The sequence below is a fragment of the Lygodium microphyllum genome, chromosome 1 (assembly GCF_053477565.2).
Source record: "Lygodium microphyllum isolate KBCC chromosome 1, Lygodium_microphyllum_v1.1.10, whole genome shotgun sequence".
NCBI lineage: Eukaryota > Viridiplantae > Streptophyta > Polypodiopsida > Schizaeales > Lygodiaceae > Lygodium > Lygodium microphyllum.
The window spans coordinates 160,281,895-160,308,425 of NC_141135.1; the positions used below are offsets into that span (position 1 = coordinate 160,281,895).

A 26,531-nucleotide genomic window follows, 5' to 3' on the forward strand; every position below is an offset into this window, starting at 1 on the left:
ATCCCTACTGATACATATATTGTAGACTTGCTCACTAAAAGTATCCTAGTGGAATGATATGCCTTGCTTAGGAAGATGATAGGCATAAGATGAGATGATATCTTTCCTCATCTGGTTGTACTTATGTATACGTTGTACTTTTCATTTTCTTTTATCTTTCTTCTCACTCAAGGCACATTCGCATTTAAGTGGGAGGTTGAAAGAATAAAGTAATACAAGTATAATATATAGAGTAAATGTGAGCGGCTAAGCACATGCATCTTTAACCCCCAACATTTATTGACGAAGCTCCAATATGGTGTGAGCTAAGCATTAGTCAATTGAGGATTTATTAGAGGTGTATGATAAATTCTTAGGGCTTCCATGGTTTGCCAGTAGTACAAGTAATACTAAACTGGTGTATTTAGGGTTGGATGAATTGACAGACTAGATCAATAATTTGGGATTTAAAAGATCAAGAATTCGGGATTTAAAATGATATTACTTGGTCACTTATTTAGGTATTTGGACTGCCCTTGTGGGTAGGGGCATCAATGATACAAAGAGTTAATTGGATGGAGTCGAAGATTCAAGGCAAAATCAAACTTTGGAGGAGCATCCCTTTGAGTTTTTAGGGCAAACTAGTGGTTATCAAAGCCATGCTCTCTTCAATGGTAACCTTCCTAGCCATGGTTTTAAATTTTAGCAAATCTACTTGGGCAAGGATTGAAAAGCAATTTGTGGCCTTGCTATGGGATCAATTAGCTAGCAAATGAGGATGGTGGTCTATTGCTTGGTCAATGGTGACTGCCTAACATGAGGAAGAAGGCTTAGGTATCCCAAGCTAGCCCTAAAATAGCATGTTTAATTGTTTGGCTTATTCAAGCGAATAGAGGAGTTCTAGTCTTGGAGTACATTATTGAAGGATTGGCTATATTAAGGCATATTTATGATTGGCTGAGAAGGGAATTTTGAAAGATTTGATTGCAAACAGATTTTGCTTGGAGATCAAAGTACTAAGGGTGAATGGACTATGAAGCTCTGGAATGTGTTGAGGGTAGCTATTTCTAGGAGGTTTGGCAGTTCAAAAATGAAAGGCTTTTTGGAAGGGTTAGATATCCTCAAATCCCAATGGATAGGTGGCTCAAAAATAGGGGAAAAGTACATGTTGTGCTTAAGAGTCAATCTTACTAAGTCTTAAGGCTTCCTTTTAACCGTGAAAACTACCCTAGGTTGGTAGTGTAAATATCTTTTTGGTTCATAATAAATTTATTTCACACGTATTATAAAAACTTTTCATTTCGAACGTCACAAAGGAGCTCCCCTTTTCTTTTTAAAGAGAGCGAAAGGGCATATAACTATTTTTAAACATTTACTATCTCTCATTCGAAGGCTAATACCAGGGAAGGGTAAAAACCTCCTCGGAAGGGTCTTGCAACCTTGAAAGTTTAGGCCTGCTTCGAAGTCCCACGTCTAGGGCAGCAGGTGGGCGCGCCCAGTGCATTTGTCCGCCCAAAGGACGGCGGACTTCGATCTCGCTGCACTGACTATAAGCCAAGCTCTCATTCTGGGGCGAAGTTGCAAGTTAGTCTCCTCCTGCTGTAACCAAACCCAGAGGAGGGAGTGCGTTCCAGAGCTTGACGGCCATGGCCATGGCATCTATGTAAGTCCCTGACGGCAATGCTTGTCAATTTTCGAAGAGGTTTTTTTTATTGTTGTATAGAGAGACATGTCAGATGATGTTTCCCTGAAGATTTTCTCTGCTCTTGTTATATATTTTTGGGATTCTGCTTCGTTTCTTTTATGTCATTCTCTGTTTTGTAGCATGGTGTCTTGCTCTCCACTGATAGATGATTTTATTAACAGGATAACGCAGAACGTGGATGCAGCATCCCAGGAACACCAGTGCGTTAGCTTCTTCTCCCTGCCCTCTCATGCAGTGCCATCTAGGAGCATGGCGACTAGAAAATTGAGCCACAATCGTGTTGCATCACATCTGAGTTTGTTTCCTGCGAAGAAACTAGGCTATCTGAAAGCGTCCATGAAAAAAATGGGTTTAGTTGGAGTCGGTCTCGGTTTGGGTGTTGCAGGAGGCTGCCTGCTTGAACTCATGGGGCCTGGAGGTGGTGGTGGTGCAGGAGGTAGTGGTGGTTCTGGTGGATGGGGCAATGGTAGTGGTGGCAATGGCAGGTATCCTTGGGATCATTGGTTTGAAACATTTATAGCATATGCTGGCACAGCAGAGAACGAGAGTGGTTATGATTCACACGGATTAAAAGTGGGCTCCAAAGTGCCTTTGTCAAAGTTGGCTGCTGGAAAAAGGTATCGGGTGTCTGGTGTGGAGTTGATAGATAGCAGAGTGGCCAAGCCTGTTGACCCTTCCGATCCTTTTCATGAGCTGGTGACACTAAAGCCTGGTGCCATCGTAACAAAGGCTCAGCTGCAGACCGAGCTTGACAACCTTGCAAGTTGTGGCATGTTTGAGAAGGTCGAAATGGATGCTTTGCCACAGAAAGATGGAACTATTGCCATGCAGATCACATTTGCAGAGAGTCAGTGGCAGGCTGCAGAGTCCATCAAGTGTGTAAATGTGGGATTGCTTCCCCAAACAAAACCACCAGAAGTGGACTTTGCAAAGATGACAGAGAAGGAGCGAGAAACATTCATATCTTCTCAAGAGGAAGAGTACAAGCGACGCTTAACAAAAGCCAGGACATGCATGCTCCCACAAGCAGTGGAGGCAGAAATTGAAGGTTGGCTTAGGACGGAAAGAATGGTATCAGCAAGAATGCTTCAGAAGATAAGGGATCGTGTGCAGAAGTGGTACCATGACAATGGGTTTGTGTGTGCTCAGGTGGTAAACTTTGGGAATCTGAACACTAGTGAGATTGTTTGTGAGGTTGTTGAGGGTGATATTACCAAGGTGCTTGTCCAATTTCAAGATAAGATGGGGCTATCTTGTGAGGGAAACACCCGTATGGAAGTGGTGGAAAGAGAATTGCCTCCCCAGGTGTGATTTCTTACTCAGTCTTTTTGCATGAAGTGTCAAAGTTTTTGATTGGAGGGAAAGAAATGAGTCTGCATGTTGTCTATCTCAACAAGGTCTGGATTTTGTACATATAATAATTTACTCGCTATTCCTGAAGTGTACAGAAGCATAAGCATAGTAGTAGTGAAATAAAAGCTTCCTCAAGTTAGACTGTCTTGCAATGCCTCCAAGAGAACCAGGCCTGTAACTTGACAATTTTCAGTCAAGTGTATTTTTTGTGTTGAATAGAGGTTTGAAAAGGTTTGGTAACTGGTTGTATGTAGGAAAGGCTTTCTGCTTACGCACAACACATTGCCTACTTTGACCTCATAATATGAAAATAGTTCCTTTTGATCATGTGTTTTCACAATCATGCTTCAATGGATCTTCAGCTTTTCTGTTCTGCTCAGATTATTGACCAATTGGGTTTGCATGTTTGAACAATGCTGTAATAGGAAGCCAGTACTTCAAATATGCCATGGTAAATTGGTGTCATAGCTAACATCGCGGGGTTAGATATTGAATGCATGGTGATCTACTCCCCAAGAATACTGCATGTGACTTGATCTGCTGCAAGAACCCGGTTGCAGATTGCTGGGAAAGTTGTGCATGTGGCAATTGGCCCTCCTTACAGCCCTGGGACAGTGGGAGTGTAGGCTAGGTGTGATCTGCCAGCTTACTCTCCTGCCCATCTGGGTGGTGCACTGCCTTCTTGACTAGCCTAGCTGGTTGACGGTAATGTTTGTGACCTGGCTGCCCATGCATGCAACCTGCTTGCCTGTGCCCTATCTGCTGCCTTTTCCTGCATCAGGTTATAAGGCTGTCCAAATAGGATGGTGTCCACACTGTCCTAATTGCTAATATAGCTATTGTGTTTGTAGTAGAACAAAGTCCAACGGTTGCCCTTCCCTACTCCTCAAAGGAAGACCCCATACATCTTGGTATAATATATCACATGGTCAAGTAAATGTTGCACATGTGAGGTGTAACTGGGGTATGAGTAAATTCATGAGTCCGAGACGCAAGGAAAGCATGAGATGTCAAAGGCAAAAGTTGCTATAAGTTATGCCGCATAGGTACTTGAGGGTATTTGGTGCCAGTTGTTGGCCTAGGTCATTCATTTGGCATAAGTGTCAATTGGTGACACTAGGGAAGTGATGTTTAATGGTACCTAACGGTAATTTGATGGTCAAAGATGGTGCAGAGACACTCGAGAATGGAAGTTGCCTAACTAATTTAATTATTGGTCAGTCAGATTATTTTTCAGGGCATCGAAATAATTATTAGATTAATTTTCAATATTTAAAGATTGAAAATTAATATTTAATCATGGATAATATTGAAAAAATCATTTGGGAAGGTTGCCACTTGTCAAAAATGCCTATGCAAGTTTGGAAAACGTATTTAGAGGTTGGAGAGGCATTTTTAGAGTATTCAACTTCCAAGAGAGAGAGAGGAGATGCTATTGGTTTGATTTGCAGCCATTGGAGGACCTTCTGAGGTAGCTAGGGGCAAGAGAAGACCAATCAACAGCAAGTGATAGCATCTATAGGCTATTGAGACAAGACAGTAGCAGTAAATGATTGATTTTCTTCAGTTCTTTGCATCTACAAGCTGTTGAGACAGGGCAGCAGTAGGAAATGACAGATTTTTTTTAGTTCTTTGCGAAGAAAGTTTGAATTTTCTCTCTCCTCAGTATTCTTTATAATCTCCTAGCCTTTCTACACCCTTGCTCCGAAGATTATACCATTGAGATTACGAGATATTGAGAAATTACAGATTTCTCTGTTGTAAATTCTAATCTGGTAGAAATTAGGGTTTAGTAGCAGCCTCGGAAAATGTGCCAAAAATTGGAAGCTCCAAGACTTGTATTCAATAGGACTGAAGCCGTTTTTAGTTAAATTCAAGGGGAGAGACAAACAAATCAATGAATTTGGGGCATTTTCCATCTCCATTAAAGCAAGTAAAGGCCAATTGACTGTCCGAATCAAAGGGCAAATCACATTGAAGACTTGCTGGTCATTTTGAACAGCAAAGGGAGTTGGAATACGGAAAGGGATTGGGAGAATCCCATTGTACATCAACATTTTTTCCAATTAAGTTAGATAAATATTGAAAGGTGCGCCATTTTTTGGGTCAACAAGATGTCCATTGTCTAAGATTGTAAGTTAATTTGCATTTCTCAGTTTTGTAAGAAATATTATTGTTGTAACTAAGTTGTAATTAGGGAATTACCACCCATCTACGAAAGGAAGACTAGTTTCATGGTTTCGTTGTCGGGACTACTACTTGATCCCTTGATTTGGTGGGCTTGAGATACTTCATTGCAAGCCAAAGCTTTATACTAGTGCTGATTTTTTCTCCTAGTTGAGAAATTATAGCAATATATCTTTATATAGTAAGATGGACTGAAGCAGTGATAATTTATGAGCTTATAGGATTCTGTCCTAGTGCATGTGTGCAGGTTGTGGAAAGCAATGGAAGTGTCAACAAAGCTTGCTTCTTTGTACCATCAGAAGACATTTGCCCACTGGATTACTCTCGAGAAGAAATTAGAGATGCTCACTGTTGATGATTCTCCTTCCAAGAAAGATCATATCAATAGGTTGGAGGACATGAGGGATAAGCTTGTGTCTCTTGGTAGAATGATCTCTTTAGAGAATACGACTATGATTATTTAAACTCAGTTGCCATCTCCCCGATATTTGATATCTTCTACATGAGCCTTCTTACATTGAGGACCTGTGAGAAGGTTCTATGGGAGGAGCTTGCTCCGCTTGTTTGGAGCATGATGACCTTGACAAAGAGATTGCCAGTGGATTCACCTCCACCAAAGCATTTGTTGTAGGTTTGGGAGGGGGAAAGAAGAAGAATGGGAAGTCAAAGGCTAAAAGACAAGAGAATTCTTTAGCCTTTGACTCCGATTCCTAGAGGCCTACTTGTCCATATTGTGGGAAGGGGACACATCCAGAGGAGAAATGTTGGAAGATGTACCCTTGCCTTCGTCTGGGAGTGAAGGATGGAGTGAAAACATGCAAGCCTTCTACCTTTACTCAAGTGGTTACCCATGAGTTTGTGTTCCTTTATATTGTTTACTTGGAGAAGCCTTCTTCATTGGTTGCCTTGTCTTTTGAGAGGCCTTGGTTGATTGACAATGGATCTTCTAGTCATATGACTCCATGAGGCGATTTGTTGTAGGATTTAAGTCCTTTTGAGGGTTTTGTCATTGTTGGTGACATTGTATCGGTGCCTACTTGTGGTGTTGGCACTTTGTCTTTGTTTCTTGACCATGCTTTGCACTCCCTTTCACAAGTCCTTTATTTTTCGGAATTGGGCTTTGGACTCCTCTCAATTTATGGCCTTACTAGGCTTGGTACTCGAGTTGTCTTCATTGAGCAGGTTGTTTGTATTGAGGATTCTTCTATAGGGGCTGTTATTGAAACGTGTTGGCAGGAGAGCAGGTTTATAAACTCCATACCCCTTCTCTTATGCAGGGTCCTTCGAGATAGTTATTTATTGCTATACCCTTTTTCGCTTGTGGACCATCTATTCCACAGGTTCCTTCCCATCCCCCATCCTCTCTTCTTGAGGTTCCCTCATCACCCCCATAGCTTTTAGAGAGGGACGATCTGGATGATCTGGTTGTGGAGTCCTTGGTCCCTAGTGTTTCAGAGGGGGTTTTCTAGGATCGTGAAGAGCTTCTTTATTTGTAGTCTACATCGATGGACTTTATCGACATTGACATTCCTCTTGCCACCCTAGGATCCGTTTCTTCCTTGGCCTTCTGCCACATCCATGGTTTGAGAGGGGGTGTTAGCAGCCATGTTTGTCATGCCTTGTCATCTCCTACTTGTAAGTCTTAGTCCGAGTCAGACGAGGACTTCAAGAGCGTTGGCATGTTTGTCACTTGTTTTGACGGAGGAGGTAGCTCATTCTAGAGTACTCAATTTATTGCCTTTTAGTGCATTTTCTCCTATAGTTAGGATTTTGTGTGCATTTCCTAGGTAGTTTTTGCACATAAATTTGCTTCACCTATTGGACATTGTCCACCCTTTCAAGGATTTTTTTGAGATTTTTTGGTATTGTACCAGCATTAACTGCTGGTCAGCCATATTTTTGGCCCCAAATTGTAGTCGGCCAGTTCTTATGGTTTGTGCCTATTTATTTGGCACTCATCTCACTTGGCAGACACATTCATTCATCTTCCTCATTCCTTGGTAGGTGCACACTCCGACTCCGTCATCTTCCTTCGTCTTCGGTGCTGCCGTCATCATCAACTTGATTTGGTGGCCTCATTGACGCTGTGGGCAGTGTGCAGGGATTGATCAGTCCTCCTTTTGTTTTCAGCATTCTTTCCTTGTTCAGTGCTGATTTCTTTCTTCTTTTCTTGCAATCTCTCTTTGCTCATTCGTTTGTATTCGTGTTCCTTCTTCAATTGCGCACTCTCACAAATTTATGGTGTTGCCTTTTAGCTTAATCAAGATCGGTGGCCACTTTTAGTAAAATAATAAAGTAGGATATCTTAGTCTTGTTTTGTGTTGTCAATATTCTCTACACTGGAGTGGTTTGCATGGAAACGGCCAAGATGAAGGTCATATTGAGTTGTGACTTCCCAAAGACCAGAGATCCTTTTGAGGTGATCTGGTGTCCTATTGTAGCTTGTGGAGCTCTAAACCTCATGACTAGTTCCCTCACTTAGGACATGACTCAAGTAGGTGGCTTTTAATTTCATGGCCGATGAGAGTGAGAAGCTCACCCTAGCGGAGTAGGTGTGCTCTGTGCCACCAGTAGTTGCTTGCAGTGGTGGCGATGTTTTTTAGCACAAATTTACAGTAGAAGGCCAGTCACTGCACTGGTTCTTTATTTTGACCCGATTCCATGAGAGCATATCAGTTCAGATAGTGGCTTGATCTTGTTAGCGATCAGATCCTGTCCTGGCAGCCAGTCGGACTGGTCAGTCGGACTGACCAGTCGGACCGCCACGTGGCAGTCCGACCTGGTACTGGACCAGTCGGCTGCATTTAATGCAGCTGACCTGCCTATTTTTGGCGCCCAGTTTCTAGCTATTTATAGCCAATCTTCAGCAGTCTTCTCCCATCACTGATTGCAGGTTTCAGGCTGGAGGCTCGTGGAGATTTCATCTCTGTCTGCAGATTTCAGGTTGGAGATCGTGCAGACTACAGCAGACTTCGAGGTGAACAGCAGGTTGCATCGTCGAGGTGGAGACACGCAGTCCCGCGCATTGCGCCCGTGTACATATCTGCATATCTTTGTATACAACATACTTTATACAGCAGATCTTCATCTTCCACTGTCTCTCTCTCTCTTCTCTCTGCGTTCTCTCTCTCTCTCAGTCTTGGTCCCACGCTTCCGCATCGCTGCACTCTGACATGGTATCAGAGCAGTGAAGAAGGGCTGATTGAGTGAAGAACCAACCTGAAGAGGAGATTCCATCGCGACACAAGGCTGCGTTTCCAGCGTTTGAGGACGAGCGGGAGGGCTGCGCCTCGGAACAAGGCTGAAGCGAGGTTGGAGATCGTGCAGACTACAGCAGACTTTGAGGTGAACAGCAGGTTGCATCGTCGAGGTGGAGACACGCAGTCCCGCGCATTGCGCCCGTGTACATATCTGCATATCTTTGTATACAACATACTTTATACAGCAGATCTTCATCTTCCACTGTCTCTCTCTCTTCTCTCTGCGTTCTCTCTCTCTCTCAGTCTTGGTCCCACGCTTCCGCATCGCTGCACTCTGACATGGTATCAGAGCAGTGAAGAAGGGCTGATTGAGTGAAGAACCAACCTGAAGAGGAGATTCCATCGCGACACAAGGCTGCGTTTCCAGCGTTTGAGGACGAGCGGGAGGGCTGCGCCTCGGAACAAGGCTGAAGCGAGCGTGGGCGCGCTGGAAAGGAGTCCAGTTGGTGGATTTGCTACTATTTTCTGCTGTTGGAAGAGGAGGAAGGCTGAGTTTTCAGTCTTCAAGTGCAGGTTTTGCTTTTTCATCGCCTCCGGTGGGTGAAGAAGGCTCGGGACGTAGAAGAAAGAGCCCTAGCAGAATGCGTTTTCACAGTCAAAGGGGGCTGCTTTTGCGTTTGTGAAGGCATTACATGTGAAGATGTCTACAGAGATTGACTTGGAGTTCCAGACGATCATGGATCGGAAGGTGCCTGTCTTACCAGCTCTTCCCGCAGATCAAAAGCTCGATGGCGACAATTACCGCATCTGGCGCGTGATGATGTTGGCCATCCTTGAGTCCTACGATTTGGCGGAGCTTGTACAGGAGGAGATCGACCGGCCTTCGGTGAGAGATGAGTCCAAACTCTCTTCCGATGCTCGTGCGGAGTTGGCCAAGGCACAGTCTCACTTGACCAAACTGAATGCTCGGATTCGTTCTTTTCTTTTTCTGTCTTGTACTACAGCCGTGATAGCCCACATCAAGCACTTGACGGTGGCTCGGGAGATATGGCTGGAGCTTGATCAGATGTATAACCGGATGATCCTTATGAAGCGGGTTTCTTTGGAGGTGCAGATGCAGACCTTGTCCATGAACAAGTCTTCTTCGTTGCGGGAGCACATCAACAAGCTTAAACAGCTTCAGATGCAGGTTTAGAATGTAGAGAAGCTGATTTCCTTCGAAGACATGGCGATCACACTTTTGTCGCAGTTGCCGCCACGATTCGGTGCTTTCTACTCCGCCCTTATAGCTTCGGGGCGTGAGTCTACTCTTCGGTGGGAAGAGCTGGTTTCTATGGTCTTGGACCAAGAGGAACAACTGAAGGGACAACATGCTTCCAAGTCGGAAGCCTTGACAGGTCAAGCCTCTCAGAAGAAGGGGAAGGACCAAAAGAAGAAGAAGGAGGACAACAAGTCAAAGAAGGATAAGGACAAAGAATCCACATGCCGTATTTGTGGAAAGACTGGCCATTGGAAGAAGGATTGCCCTGACAAAGACAAGAAGGACATCAACAAGAAGGACACGAAGGATTCTGGAGCGGTGGCTGCACCCTCATCAGCTGCGTTTCTTCATCTAGCTGTCATTGAGGACTCTACACCAAATGCTTCTGATGCTGCGATGACAGCACCCCAGGCTCGAGAGTGGATCGTTGACAGTGGTGCCTCCCGGCATATGACTCCTTCATCAGTTTGGTGTTGCCCAGTTGTGACCTTCGCGTGGGCAGATTCTCATTGGAGATAGCTCTTCGGTGTCTATTGCAAGACGGGGTGAGATGCAGCTTATTCCAGATGGACATGGTGGTACCCATACCTCAGAGGTCTTGCATGTGCCAGGTTTGGGGTATCATCTACTTTCGGTTCATAAGATTTGTTCACTTGGACTTTTGGTGGAGTTTGACAGTGATTCGGTGCGAGTCCTTGATCGTGGGTCAAGGAAGGTTCTCTCATCAGGATATGAGGAGAATAGCATCTACAAATTGACGTCTTCTACCGCCCTCCCTACTCTTCTTCTTACCTCTCAGACACAATTAGAGCTATGGCATGCTCGGTTTGGTCACCTCAACTATGATTATCTTCGGAGGGCGTCACGTGGACAACTTGTTCGAGGGTTGCCGGACATAGTGGTGAGCCAGCAGCCATGCGTCTCTTGCATTCGTGGGAAGCAGCATAGGGATGCGATTCCCAACAAAGCTTCGCGGCGGTCTTCTTCCCCGATGGAGCTTGTATCTACAGATCTTTGTGGCCCTATGAGGAACGAGTCCTTGAGAGGTAGCTTGTACTTCATGTTGATCGTAGATGACTACAGCAGGATGACTTGGGCCTATTTCTTGGCGTTGAAGTCGGAGGCCTTCTCCCACTTCAAGGATTGGCTTCTCTTTGAGGAGAACCGATCGGACCGGCGATTGAAGACCTTGCGATCCGACAAGGGTGGTGAATTTGTTTCTAATGAGTTTGCTCGTTTCTGTGCAGATAAAGGTATTCACCAGGAGTTTGCTAATACCAACACTCCTCAAGAAAATGGCATTCTTGAACGGAAGAACCGAAGTGTGATCGAGATGGCGCGCACCATGATGGAGTACCGACAAACACCTCAGTTTCTGTGGGCCGAGGTTGTGGCTACTGCAGTCCACATCCTTAATCGATCCCCCACTTCGGTCGTTGATGGGATGACACCTTTTGAGGCATACTTTGGGACTAAGCCCGATGTTTCTTATTTTAGGGTTTTTGGGTGTGATGCTTATGTTCACATTCCCAAGGCCCATCATGATAAATTTGAAGTAGCTTCTCGAAGACAGGTGTTTGTTGGCTACAGCTCTCAGTCCCAAGGCTATCGTTTGTATGATCCCGTCAAGCGGGATGTGTACACCAGTCGAGATGTGCGGTTCGTGGAGGTTCCGGCCATAGCAGCGGGTGACGAGCATTCCATTCTTGGAGATCCAGGGGAGAGTTGGGCTCCCGAGACAGTTCCTTTGGAGCCCCCGCCTTTTGATTCCGATTGTGTTTCTGATACAGAGTCTACTGTTCCACCGGTCACCCCCGAGGAGTTACCACCGGTGGATATCCCAGAGTCTTCAGCTGATGGAGAGAGACGAGGAGAGGTCCGGCCTCCTCCTTGTTGGGCCCGTGACACACTCCATGATTCAGGGGATCGAGGGGGTCCCTGAGGAGTGGGGACCGCAGGATGGTCCGCGGCGGTCACGGAGGCACCAGGCACATTCTGCGGAGCTTGTTTGCTTTAACTATTGTTTGATGACCCGTGTTATGTAGGATCGAGAGCCCACCTCCGTGAAGGAGGCTTTACAGTCCGTACCATGGAAGAAAGCTATGGAAGCCGAGTTGGAGGCTATTGAGAGGAATGACACTTGGTATCTCGTGCCACGCCCCCCGAATAAGAAGGTGATTGGCGTCAAATGGGTCTTCAAGACCAAGTACCTTAGCGATGGTTCTTTGGACAAGCACAAGGCTCGCCTTGTTGCTAAAGGTTTTGCACAGCGCCCAGGGATTGATTGTCATGACACTTTTGCCCCCACTGCTCGTATGGCGACTATTCGAGCTGTTCTTGCCTTGGCTGGCCATAGGAGATGGCCTGTCTACCAGTTGGATGTGAAGTCGGCCTTCCTCAATGGTGATTTGAAGGAGGAGATCTATATCGAGCAGCCTCCTGGCTTTGGATCTTCAGATGGGAAAGTCTACAGGTTGAAGAAGGCCTTGTATGGCCTCAAGCAGGCTCCGCGTGCATGGAACGAGAAGATTGACTCGTTCCTTCAGTCACAGGCGGGATATCGGCGTTCCAAGGCCGATTCGGAGCTTTATGTACACACTTCCGAGGCTGGTTGTGTGCTTTTTGTGTTGTATGTTGATGATTTGATTGTCACAGGTGATCATGCACAGAAGGTCAACGAGACGAAGGCAGCTTTACATCAGACGTTCGAGATGACGGATTTGGGTCTACTCCATTTCTTCTTGGGCCATGAGATTTATCAGTCTCAGAGGGGGATTTTCATCTCTCAGCAGAGATATGTACAGGAGCTCTTGGTTTCTTTTGCGATGGAGGATTGTCGGACCATTTCTGCTCCTATGGATCCGAACTGGAAGGCCACTTCACATTCAGCTTCTCCCATGGCGGATGCTTCCCGCTATCGTCAGTTGATTGGATCATTGATTTGGCTCCTCAAAACTCGTGTTGATCTTTGTTTTGCTGTTGGTCTCTTGGCGGGGTTCATGGGTGAACCTCAGATGGTGCATTGGCAGGCTGCCCTGAGGATACTTCGGTATTTGAGGGGGACATCTGATTTAGGGATTCATTATCCAGCAGGCACAGGTGGTTCAGATCTTGTACTTGCAGGTTGGAGCGACTCGGACTGGGCTGGTGATGTGGACCACAGGCGGTCTACTACAGGTTACTGTTTTACCTTGGGTGCCAGTGTTATCTCATGGAGTAGCAAGAAGCAGCCCACGGTAGCCCTTTCGTCTCTACTGAGGCGGAGTATCGGGCCGCGTCTTCCACCACATGTGAGGTTGTGTGGCTTCGGAGATTGTTGGAGGAGCTTGGCCTCCCCCAGACTTGTCCTACTTTGCTGCAATGCGACAATGAGAGTTGCATTGCCTTGGCACGGAATCCTGTTTTCCATGCCCGGACGAAGCACATAGAGATCCAATACCACTTCATCAGAGAGAAGCTTCTGGATGAGACCATAGCTGTGGAGTATTGCAAGACAGAGGACAATCTTGCAGATTTGTTTACGAAGGCGCTTCCCCAGGCTCTACTTCGGAGACATGCCAGATCCCTCAGGCTTCTGCCCCGCCCAGGCTCTGAGAGGGGGTGTTAGCGATCAGATCCTGTCCTGGCAGCCAGTCGGACTGACCAGTCGGACTAACCAGTCGGACTGCCACGTGGCAGTCCGACCTGGTACTGCACCTGCAGCCGACCTGCCTATTTTTGGCGCCCAGTTTCTGGCTATTTATAGCCGATCTTCAGCAGTCTTCTCCCATCACTGATTGCAGGTTTCAGGCTGGAGGCTCGTGCAGATTTCATCTCTGTCTGCAGATTTCAGGTTGGAGATTGTGTAGACTGCAGCGGACTTCGAGGTGACCAGCAGGTTGCATCGTCGAGGTGGAGACACGCAGTCCCGCGCACTGCGCCCGTGTACATGTCTGCATATCTTTGTATACAGCACACTTTATACAGCAGATCTTCATCTTCCACTGTCTCTTTCTCTCTCTTCTCTCTGCGTTCTCTCTCTCTCAGTCTTGGTCCCACGCTTCCGCATCGCTGCACTCTGACAGATCTTTCTTACGTTCCTTTAACTTTGAGTGTGTTCTTGGTAAGGAGAATGAGGTGGAGACTCTTTCACGTTAGCAACTCCTTTTTTATGCATTTGTCCAAATCCATCACACTAATTCATTCCCATCAAAGCTTTGTATGCAGATTGTCTAGATCATAGTTGCCAAGAAACTCGTTTCATAAGGTTAGGAAACTCGTTTCATACCTAGGTATTTCATAAACGTATGAAACACCTATTTTATACTTTCATAAATGCCAGAGTTTTATTTTGAGTTGTTATCCATGATGATGGCATATATTGATGACTTCTTTTACAGCTAAAGGTAATGTTGGGCATGGATAGTGGACCATGATGCATGCAAATATTGATGCTAAAGGTAATGTTGGGCATGGATAGTGGACCATGATGCATGCAAATATTGATGCTATGTTGGATGTTCATTTGCATTGTATAGAATAATGAATAATGTCAATTTGTGTTTTCTATGTTACATGAATCATATAGTATATGTATGTAAAACTTTCATACTTTTTTATACCTTGAATGAAACCTGTTCTTAACATTTTACGAAATTTGTATAAAACCCGTTTCAGAAACCCTTGGCAACTATGGTCTAGATTTTGGTCATGGCTGTACTTGGCAAGGATATCCATATCTCGGATGGCTTATTTTAATTTGGAGGGTGGCTTTGTTTGGCAAAGTCGTGTGCAAAGAACCATGTTTTTCCCTGCAATAGGTAATAGCTTGAAGTCTCATTTTAGGGTGCCTCATGAGGGATTTCTAATGCTTGGTCATGAAGCAGGATGTTTTGGAGGCATTTTGGCAGTTGCATAGTTTGCTGAAAGATTATAATCGAGATACTTTCAAGTTACTTGGAGATTTATCAAATGCCCAAGACACTTGTCCTGTGGAAGGCAGTTTTGTTTTCTGATGTAAGGTCAAAGGGTACCTAGTTTGATATTTTCTTGAATAGATTTAGCTATCTCAAGGCCTATTGTTCTGGACAGATTTCTTATTGGAGTTGATCAGAGGCTGATTGATACATGGCCAGCCACCTGGAGCTCCTGCTTTTAAGATCTGGGCTTTGAGGTGTCTCCTGTGTAGGATATTGCTCTAATTGAGCCAGAGCTGATAAGAAGAGAATTATCTTTATTCTCAGTCAAGAAACTTGAGACTGTGGTAGTTGTCTGGGATGGGCCTTTCACCTTATTCTCGTGTCTTGATCTCTAAAATTCTCAATGTTAACTTAGTGTTTTCCATTTTAGTTGTGTGTGAGGACTTTCCATTTCAGTTCTATTTGAGTATTGAATGTCTGTCAACTTGAAAGTATCACCATCCCTCCCTTGAGCATGATCATCACATTCACCACTCCCGCACGGACCTCTTATTTTCATGTGTGAACAAATAGAAGGATTCTATACGTTCCTCATGACTATTAGACTTTCTACCATCTCTTCATTTTATTGATGGAACTTTGAATTTGGTGAGGCCAAATCAATGTGAGTGAAATTTGAATTGTTGTTTTGATAGCATGCAATGCATATAGTAATGTCACAAGCTTTTATCAATTGAGTAACCATGTAAGGGTTGTGTCTGCAGTTACGTGCTGGTTACCTTTTCAACATTGAAGCGGGAAAAAAGGCGTTAAGAAATGTCAATAGTCTTGCTCTATTTTCAAACATTGAAGTGAATCCTCGTCCAGATGAAGAGCAAGATGGCGGCATTGTTGTAGAAGTAAAGCTGAAAGAACTTGATCAAAAAACAGCTGAAGTCAGCACAGAATGGAGTATTGCCCCTGGGGCATCAGGGTGGCCTAGTTTGGTATACACTCCAAAGCTTGTTCATGTTTGTGGTAAGTTAATGCCATTTTGATTGCTCAATTCGTCTCTTTTTGTGGCTACAGGCCTCAATACAGCCTGGTGGAAGTGTCACATTTGAGCACCGAAATCTACAAGGATTGAATCGTTCACTGTTTGCATCTGTCACTTCTAATAATCTTCTGAATTCCCAGGTAAGAAATCGCTTCCTCATATCTTTCAGCTTACAAATTTTTTGTGGATCTGTCAGTGGTGAATAACTTTGTGCAGTGGCAGTTATAAGTTCTAGCTTAAACATGAGCCCTGTGTGGATTTTTATTCAGGATGATCTGGGCTTTAAGATGGAATATGTCCATCCTTACCTTGATGGTGTAACCGATCCTCGGAACCGGACCTTCAAAGCTAGCTGTTTCAACAGCAGAAAGCTCAGTCCTGTGTTTGCTGGAGGGCCTGGACTTGAAGACGTGCCAGCAATTTGGGTTGATAGAGCGGGGGTGAAGGCAAATATAACAGAGGTCAGGAATTTGCTGAAGCTAGGTCCTTGTGATGTTCGTTCCAGTTTGGAATATTAAAATATTAATTTGGTTGTTTTCAGAACTTCACTCGCCAAAGTAAATTTACGTATGGTTTGGTTCTGGAAGAGATAACAACTAGGGATGAAACCAGTGCAGTATGTACTAATGGGGCTCGTACACTTGCCAATGGAGCTCTTATGATGGATGGCCCTCCCACTACTTTGAGTGGCACAGGTATAGATCGACTGGGGTTCCTGCAGACAAACATTACTCGAGATAATACTGTATTTGTTAATGGCACACCTATAGGTGCTCGAGACATTTTCCAGGTTGGCTTCCTTTCACTGCCTATCTCTTTGTCTATTGGCCTTGCTACTGCCCACATCCTGTTTGTTTGGCAAGAGGATGCTTTGAAAATGTTCAAAATTTGAAATGATGCAGGTGGATCAAGGTCTGGGCATTGGTAGTAAGAACCCTTTCTTTAACAGGCATCTTTTAACCTTGACACGGTTCCTTCAGCTTAAGCCAGTGGATGGGGGAGATAAGTCTCCACCTCCTGTGTTGGTCTTGCATGGTCGTTATGGAGGTTGCATTGGAGATTTGCCTCCCTATGATGCTTTTGTACTGGGTGGCCCTTATTCTGTTAGGGGTTACAATATGGGTGAACTTGGAGCTGCCCGCAATTTTCTGGAGGTACGATTTTCTCAGAGCTCAAAGGTTACATGTTCATTTTTCTGTTTCCCTTGTGCAGATGCTAGGTTTCTGGGCTTACCCACCTATCTAATCTGATATACATTCAATTGCATGCAGTTTGCAACTGAGGTGCGGGTCCCCATTATGAAAACCCATACATTTGCATTCCTTGAATATGGAACAGATTTAGGAAGCTCAAAGGATGTTAGCGGAAATCCCACTGAATTTTTTCGACGAGCAGGGAATGGTATGTCTTATGGTGTGGGAGTTAAGCTAGGATTAATCAGGGCAGAGTATACCAAAGACTGCAACAGCGGGTCAGGATCATTATTTATTCGATTTGGAGAGAGATTCTGAGATGTTCAGGATGATATTGAGTTAACCTCATTCATTCCACACGAAGTGCACAATTTTGCTAGGTGGGGGTTTTGCTTCACTTCATTGCGTTCATTATTTGGTAGTCTGGAGAGAAATTTTGAGGGTCTCAGCTGTATTTTTTTCCAAAGAAGTCTCAGCTGTAATTTTTATGTATATTTGAAACGCACTATACAAATGTAGCAGAATAATCTATTTATTGTCTTATGGTTAATTTGGATCAGTTGTGAGCCATAGCCAGATAGACGCCTCTTACAGACCATGGATGTAGGCTAACGAAGTACATGTTAGTGGAAAGCTTGGATTAAGGTATTTCATTGTATTTGCTCTGCCTTAAAAGTCTCTAGGTAACTTGGCTATTTGCATCTGAGATGTTCCTGAACTTCAGCAAAGTGTCTCTCTCGTCTGCCTTGCAAACCCTACTGGTTGTCAGCCTCCATCTGAAACGGCTGAACGGGAGCCCAAGAAATATGGATATAAACATGTAAGTATAAATATAAATGTGTGTATAAACATTTATATTTATGTGTATAAAGATTAATAGTTTATGTTTTTAGTCTCACAAATTTTTGTGCGACTGCATGCATCCTCTCACTGTAGATGACTTCAACAAAGAGAGGCATGTAAGTGCATGCAATAAAATTGGAATATGAATGCTAGAAATGAAAGTTGAAAACTAAAAAAGAAAACTCCAAAATAATTAAACAAAAAAAGCTCTCACATCGTAAAATGCTCTATGGAGTTTTCGAAGCTCCTAAATTTCATTGGTTTTCTATTGGGGTTATGAAGTGGGATGTCCAGGAAGGAATATATTTTTAATATGATTCACTCTTCTTATAGATATCTTTCAAATTCTTCAGGTGCTTCTCCTGTAGTTCATTCTCACATGGTTTTTGTTTCAACAAGAAAATCATTTCATCTATCACCCACATGCCTTGTATGTAGAGGATTTATGTATGCCTGTCACAAGCTGAAATAGCTACGTGCTTATTTGGACAAGTGTATGGGTCATGTGTGGTGATGCTACACCTTGAGGCGGTTTGTTGATTTGGTTTTCATGTCATACATTGGTATAACATTGATGACATTTTTCTTGATCATGTATCACACTTATACAATTTGCAATTTCAAGTTACATGTATTCCTCCCATTTTTGCTTTGTTTAGGGATATTGTGTAAATTAATGTGGTATGTGCTTAATAGTTTTCTCTTTGTGATGAATTCACCCTTGAAAAATAAACAATAGAGCTTTATCACATTGGGACCCTTGATGATACTATGATGGAGGGTCAAGCACTCTTCCTTGACCCCACATGAACACCATGTGAACTTGGATGTCTAACCAAGTGATACTAGCAAGATTTGAACCCACGTCGTCACAATAGTGAGCCAAGTAGATTGCTACACATTACCTTTGGGACACTTACATTTTCAATCAATAGTCATGTGACTACATTTGATAAGTTGGATTGTTCATTAGCCATGGAGAGCCATTTCTTTTTGCTTCTACTTCCAAAGGATTTCGTTCTTTGGCCATAGTTTTGTTGCAATAAGTTTATTGTAGTCCATTTTCTTGCAATTGTGTTATTTGGGACTTAAGGGTGGAGGCGAGAGTCACACTTCTATTGGATGAAAACCTTGTTTTATTGCATCTCAAAGGATATTCATTTTTATGACATTTATAATCATGATTGTATTTCATTCTATAATTAACCTTTTGAATTCTAAGAGAATCTCTTATAGAGACAAATTTGCCATTCAATACTAGTTTAGCCACTTTATGCTATTGTGCATTGACTTTTATTGTGGTAGATCCCTTTCTTGAGCTTTTGCTTTGGCATGCCCACATGAATGTTACACTTCCAGTTTGTTTTGTATCATATCATCCTTAAATACTTAGGGTGGTTGATACGATCTATCTAGCATCCGGTTATTGTAAAAAAGCAAATTTTTACTTTGCACGAGGTATAAATTCTTCTTAATTATGGTTAATATCAGTATTCTCATTCCATAGGTGCCATGGTTTGGTTTTGCTTTTGCTTTGTGTAAGCTAGTTTTGTTTATGTAGTAATCATCATACCATAGCAATTTAAATTGTTAAGAGTGCCATTTACATTTGTAAAATATGTGTTTGTAATGATGAGATTGAGTTCAAATCTGAGTTGTGTGTGAAAGGTTTCTACTTTCTTGATTAAGGGTTTGGATTAGCATAGTAACCATTTGGTCAATGGTCAATTTGCAAACTAAAATTACATCACATTGAGTTATGTTCAATAACAATTAGTTGCAAAGTAAAATAATGAGATGTGAGGTATATTTGGGAAGAGTTGGCAGACCAATATTGTTTATTTTTTGAGGAGGTATCAATGTAGATCATGTACTTAATGTTGGGGCCTCGAGTACATATGGCTTCGGGGTTAGGTTTCAATCTTAGTTATATGAGGAAGATCTCCACCTAGCATAGGAGATTAATGTCATCTTTATTATTAAATTGGTTGTATGAATCTTCTTATGAAGATACCATTATTGCTAATAATTTGAGTTGGATGACCTCTTCACAAGGGAGGAGTGCCATATTGATCTCATTTTCTACATAAATATATTGAATATTTAATCTTGACATGTTTGTTCTTTGCCCTTGTGGTAGTGAAATCTTGATGATCATTGTGAATGCAATTGTATTTTGTTTATGCCATTCAATCTTAGAATATTATCTCACAAAGAAAGGTATCTATGGAGGGTTTAAGACAAGTTTATGATCCTATAAATAATACATATACTCTTTATGACCCATGCTTTTACATAGGGATTAAGGAAGAGGTGATTGGATGAATAAATCTCTTCTCTCTAGAGGTCCTAGATTTCCATGTCTACCTCTTTATCAAATGTTATTAATTGGTACAATGGTTTCTATTTTGCAACTATAAATTGATGGTAATGATAATGTCTTGTTGCCAGGAATTGATATTACACACTGTTGAATCAATTTGACATCAGCTTTTCCATTCGGGATGTTATTTAAAGGCAAATCCTTGCTTTTTCTCCCTTTTAAATCCCTTAACCTTTGAAACATTTGACTGTGTCATTGTGTTGCCTTGATAAATCTTATTAAAGCATTTGAAGGCATATTTATTTAAATGAAACTCATACTTACCACCTTCCAAAAACTACTAAAGAGACACGCTTGAGCCTCAAGAGCAAATCATCATACCCTAGGTTCATGCTATTTGTGATGATATGTATGAATGAAGAATTTAAATGTTGTTTGGAGGAAGTGATGGTTTCATATAGTAAGGGGAAGTGAAGTGTTAATTTAGTTTTGTAGTATGCTAAGTTGTGATGGATTTTTTTCCCCTTTTCTACTTACTCCATTGTGTGGAGGATTGATTTTGATGTATCTAAGGCATCCCTCTAGCCTTAGAGTAGGATGACCATTGATATAGTGGATTGTGCGATCATGGTGAGTAAACCCCATTTTTCTAGGAGGATTGATTTTGATGTATCTAAGGCATCCCTCTAGCCTTGGAGTAGGATGACCATTGATATAATGGAATGTGCGATCATGGTGAGTAAACCCCATTTTTCTAAAAAACTACATAGCATTGTGGGCACGAGATAGGTGGTAGAAAGCCCAACCCTAGTGCTGAATGTCCCTCGAAGAAGTGGAAGGGTTGAGTTTAGGTTTATGGAGGATTATCAACTAAGTTCTTGCCTTGTCGGCTACTTAGAACAAGATTTGTAGCCCTGTAGGGCATACTTAGGAGTGGATTGGAAGACCAACATTGGTTTTGTAGGCCAGGATCCTAAATTATAACCATTTGGTTTTGCCAAATATGAAATTGGATATTTTAATGTTTTGATGGTAAAAGAATGTTTGTGCACTGTTTGATTGATACTTTGTGCTTATAGGGATCATGTAATGAACCTTGTGTAACATGTTAATTAAGGAAGGTATTTGTATATGTCAAAATATTGTGGTAGAATAAACTAGTTCGACAACTAGAGATAACTAAATGAGAGCGTGGAAAGTGGAAGGGTGGAGGTCATAACGACCCCATCTTATAAATGGGTGGAGTTGATTAGTTAGGTGACCGTCTACTTCATTGCTAAGATTAGAACTAAGTGACCAAAAACCACCTATGTAAAAGGACAAAACCCAAGATAACACCCCAGATCTGCGATTATGCTACAGTAGAGGGGTTGGCACTTAGCTCCCCTTTGTTTTAAACTCTCTTTAAACCAAGTGAATAATTAACTACTCTAATTTTTGATTGATTGTGAAGTGACATTTGTTAGATGGATATTAGACTACTATTAGGGTGACCATTGATGTTCCCTATTAATATGTGATATCTAACATGTGAAATCATTTCAAGAATTTAAGAAATTGAGGATCTTTTTGTTGTAGAAGTGATTATGAGTCTCTCATTTGATTTGGAAATACAATTCTTTGGGTTAAAAAAAAAGAGGATGCTTCCCATTAAGGGAAGTAAATATGAGAAATTAAGTTGGAAAATTGGCAAATGACCTCATGGCCCCAAAACATTGCTCAAATATTGCTACTGCTGTCGAAACTTTGCTCGAATACTGCTATTGCTACCATTGCTACTATTCTAGATGCGAGTAATGACAGAAGTGTAGAGACAAAAACCATTGCTTTGTCTGATAACCAAATTCCTACATCTCAATAGTAAATTATAGTAGCCCGAGTTTATGTTGGTTGTGGTGACAAGTATCAATCAAGAATTTAATCATTGTCTGATGGAAAGGATGCTTTCATCTAATATGGATAGGCTAAGATAGTTTTATTTTCACAATAATAGAATTGGTGATTTTTGTGATTTTTAATTAAATAATGTTTGTGCATTGATTGATTGATATGTTGTGCTTATAGGAATTGTGTAACAATTCCTTTGTAATGGGTTAATTAAGGAAGCTTCTTGTATATGTCAAAACACTGTGGTAGCGCAAACTATTTAGACAACTAAAGATTATTGGGTGAGTCGATGGGAAAGAGGGAGGGTGGAGGTCCCAATGATTCCATCCTATTGATGGGTTGACCCAATTAGTAGTGTGACTTTCTACATTATTCTAGGATCAGAATTGAGTGATAGTGACCACCTACACAAAGGGACAAAACTTGAGCTAACACTATTTTAGGGGGCCCGATGCATGACTATGCCATGGCAAAGGAGTCAATGCTTAGCTCCCCCTTGTTTCACACTCTTTTTGAACCAAGTGTAGTGTTAGCTACTCTCATCTTTGATTGGTCATGAAGTGACACTTCTTAGATGGGTGTCAAATTGCTATGAGGGTGACTCTTCAATGTTCCCTATCAACTAGGACTAGGACACTTACATTCAACTAAGTTCAACATTCCAAAAAGGGTGAATACTTCCTAGTGAGGGACTCCTCTAAGAGTTGAAGAAGGGGTAGCTTACCTTGAGATTGCTTCGTATGTGTCAATAAAGTATTGGCTGGTCATATTCTATTTCTTGTTGGCGAGAACTTAGTATTTAAAGCCACAAAATGCAACACATTGACAAGTTACAAGATGCAAAAGCTAAACACCATAGAATGCAAGAACTTACTATCTTGTTTTTGGGAGATAATGGTGTAGTATGGGGTTGGAGTGAGTCCTTGGACTCTTCCAAAAGCTCAGAATTTTCATCATTTAGATTGGTAGTGGGCTAGTAGTTCATTCATCTTAGAAAAAAAAAAACAAAAACATCCCTTTAATTCACTTCAAGTTATTTGGGAAGAAAATTTATTGGTTTATGAATCAAGTAACAAGATTCTTTTGAAGGAGGATCTATTGTGTCAATGCATTAAAAACTTGCCCAATTCTCTCAACTAATTTTATTCAAAGATAATATTGATTGTTCTTATATCCAAACACCATATTCGCCTTAAGGACGTGTTATAATGTAACCATAGGCAAGGAATAAATAAAAACTATGAGTGATACTAGTATTTGGAGAATATGACATTCTTTATGATTAAACACTTCTATTGGAAATAGTTCCATCCATACAACTCTAAAGGTTAACAATCAAAATGTATTATAGGTTAAATGATCTTGACAAGATAAATCAAACCAAATTAAATCTGAATTCAACTAAGGTTAAAATGAAGACATATTGAAAATGAATTCACCCTAATCAAATGAATAGTTATTAAAGATTATAGAGTTTAACCATAGGTGGTGAAATCATTAGCAGCTAGGGTGCTAAAGAAAATGATCAAGATCTCGATGGTAAAGGTGGTAGGTTTATGTGAATGTTTAAAATGGTGATTATTTTGGAGTTTGTAGCATGGAGATGTTACCATAAAAAAGAGAGTGCTTGGATTGTGTTAAAGGTATGTAAAGATGGAAGGGAGGATATAATAGATAAGACCTTGAATAAGACTTTTAAAAGTGGTATTATTATAGTTCTCACTTGAACAAACTAATCATGTAGTTGTCCCTTGTATGGAAGAAGTGAGAAAACCATGTTTACCATTCTACTGTTAAATATGCTCAATGCCCCACCCTCATAAGGTGCCACCAATGATCCATGGTGCTCAAAGTTGTAAGGCCCCCATTATGAGGAGAAGCCAAATGTGAGCTCGAACATTGGTTGAGTCCTGACTTGTATATCAGATGAGGTCTATGTGACTGAATGGCAAAAAGGTGACCATTGTGGGTCTAATCTTTGGGTTGGACTAAGTAGTTAAGTTGGTAGCAACTCGAGGCACATTGCATCGAGTTGCAGGGTAAGGGGGTTAAAAGGGGCCCCTATTTTGGGGTCTGGGGGCCGTGGAAGCTCGACGGTAAAGGGAATATTCCCTAGCTGACTAGTGGAGGCTCATATGGTAGGTCGGTCATGCCGACCTAACCGCCTTCATGGGCTATAAAAGCTAAACCCCTTCACAGCCATCGATTATCTATCTTTCACCCAGTCAGAGTTGTTCTAGCTAGCCTTAAGCTCTTCACCTATCTTTTGTCTAGATCATCATCTAAGCTTCACTGTGGAAGCACATGGGTGGATAGAGCCATCTCTGTATTAGTTGTTTGGAGCTAAAGAAATTTTCTAATTCTCCTCTTATCTATTGTGTACTCTCTATCTCTATCTCTATCTCTATCTCTTTCTCAGATTTTGTTCGTTGCGCCGTGTAATTTTTACAGTGACAAGAGTATAAATTTGGTCATGATAAAGAACAAATGCATATAGACCAACCCTATATGTTCTATAAGTAATGGAAGGTTATGTCTTTTCTCACACAAAAAAGTTTTGTTACTTGAATGAATAATATGACAACTACACATTGAATAGGTACAATGAAACGATTTGTGAACAAAAACCCATGGTATTTAGCCAGTATGCATTGTAGAAAGAAAGCCAGAGGAGGGTGAGATTCTTAAATCTATCCTTATGCATGGATGAAGAAGCTCTCACAAGGCTAGAAGTTGTAGAGTCTTGATTTGAGCAAGGAAATGACAACAAAGGTATATTGTTATTCATATGGAACCCCAACCTAACCAATATAGATATTTTGTGATAGAGGTTAAGAGGGCTAGATTGTTAAATTTATCTTTATCCATGGACTAAGAGACCCTCACAATGGTAGGTGTACCAGAGGCTTTCCTTGAGTAAGTAAATGGAAATAAGTATATATTGTTATTCATATGGATCTCCAAAGTGAGCAATATGGTTATTCTATGGTAAAGGTGCAAGAATGATTGTGTAGTTGACTTTTGTATCAAAGGTGTGAGAATACCATGTTTACTCATGTGCTAAGGACACATATGTGATTTGTTAGAAGTGAGAGCGGCAATGGAAGCATGGAAGACTATTGTAATATATTGCACAACACAACAGAAAAGACAAAAGAGAGAACAAAAGAGCACTCCAAAGGAAGAACTCAGAGATATGTGAGGGAAATGGAATCCATATACCCAACATGAGATAGTTGTGTATAACAATGAGTCACTAGCTGTGCGGGGACTAGCTCTAGTTCCCTCTCTCCAACTAAATTTTCTCTAGAAGTTTGCAAGTGAATGAATGATTGAGGAGGGAGCCACTGACTAAATAGCCAAAAAAAAAAGCCAATATCTACATCAAGTCTACCAACAAATAAAATAATAATAAATGCTAGTTGACCATAAATAATGGAAAAAAAAGGCACAAAAAATGTATAAATAATCTCATGTGCCCAACCCTCTAAATCACACTTAGACTTACTCCATGAGTTCGCATTCTCATACTGCCAGCCCCTTCCCTATTTTGAAGAAGAGGACCCTTTTGACGTGTTCGCCTTCACCTTGGTTAGAGGATCAACGTTGGAGTTAGAGGAGGATGAGGATGACTCATCGGAAGAGTCCACATCTTTCTTCTTCTTCTTCTTCTTCTTCTCCTCCTTCCTCTTTCGCTAAGCCACTGACACCTTATAGTCCTTGCATCCGTTCTTACCATAGTGATAGAATTGGGCCTTCAACTTCTTCTTCATGTCACCTCTCTTTGAAGCTACAAATGTCTCATCATGGTCACCATGTCAAGATGGAAACCTCCATTGTAATCTCAATGATGCCTCATGCTTAAGCATAGTTGAGGATACACATGTGAAAGTGGCTACTACCAATGAGGTATGGGCCCATAGAGCATTGGATACTCCATCAAACTTTGAAGCGTTCTTATGGATCATAGTCCCCACATGATGAGCCTTGGGAAGCACGACTATGTGTCAAAGCTGTTCATGTACCTATGCAACATGAAGCAAGAAATATTGAATAGCATGTTTAGGCTCAAACTTCATCTCTTGAAGCTATCCATAGAGGGTCACTACACACATAGTTGATGGAGCCTCGTATAACATTTGAAGTTCCTCCCACGCTGCTAAAGCTATTCTATAGGAGGTGACCATTGGTAGAACCTCGTTAGAGATGCATCCCAAGGAAGAGCGCAATATGCACAAGCATCATTTGAATCCCATGTGAAGCATAGATTCCTCATAGTTATCAAGATCCCAATCAGTTGGAAGAAGAGTGGGACGTCGAGAGACTGCTCAATAGCTTTTGAAATAATGTACCATAATAACTTTTGCATAAACCATGCTTTCATGAGAGCGCTTCATGCGAGATAGTCATGTCTATGAAGTTTATTATTATTAGAGTAGCATGGATGTGCCATTTGGAGAGGATAGGAGGAGAAGAGAGAGAGTACAACTAAAATATAGCACAAACTACACTTGGCTCAAGTTCACACATAGTGTAAAGGTAGTTAATCTCACAGAAACAATTACTAAAAATAAGGAAAACCTAATTAGACAAAGGAAACATAGAATCAAAGGCATGAAAAAACATCCAATAATCAATGCGAGAAGCCAAAAAATTGATGTGGCCC

At 41.8% G+C, this 26,531-nt stretch overlaps 1 protein-coding gene across 1 annotated transcript; it reads left to right on the top strand.

Annotated features, from left to right (window-relative positions):
* The first annotated feature begins 1,464 nt into the window (after window positions 1-1,464).
* LOC148041886 (protein TOC75-3, chloroplastic-like) lies at window positions 1,465-17,507 on the top strand. The gene is made up of 8 exons (XM_087683841.1): window positions 1,465-1,642; window positions 1,846-2,989; window positions 15,348-15,569; window positions 15,652-15,759; window positions 15,889-16,080; window positions 16,161-16,409; window positions 16,522-16,773; window positions 16,891-17,507. Exons 1-8 carry the CDS (start codon window positions 1,626-1,628, stop codon window positions 17,128-17,130), a joined length of 2,424 nt encoding a protein of 807 aa, XP_087539967.1. The 5' UTR covers window positions 1,465-1,625; the 3' UTR covers window positions 17,131-17,507.
* The last annotated feature ends 9,024 nt before the right edge of the window (window positions 17,508-26,531 follow it).

What these genes read in the sequence shown, in the direction of transcription:
- LOC148041886 (XM_087683841.1), top strand. An exon ending in ATAATCTTCTGAATTCCCAG is followed by an intron (nt 15,760 to 15,888) that starts GTAAGAAATCGC and finishes ATTTTTATTCAG; the next exon opens with GATGATCTGGGCTTTAAGAT. An exon ending in GTGCTCGAGACATTTTCCAG is followed by an intron (nt 16,410 to 16,521) that starts GTTGGCTTCCTT and finishes GAAATGATGCAG; the next exon opens with GTGGATCAAGGTCTGGGCAT.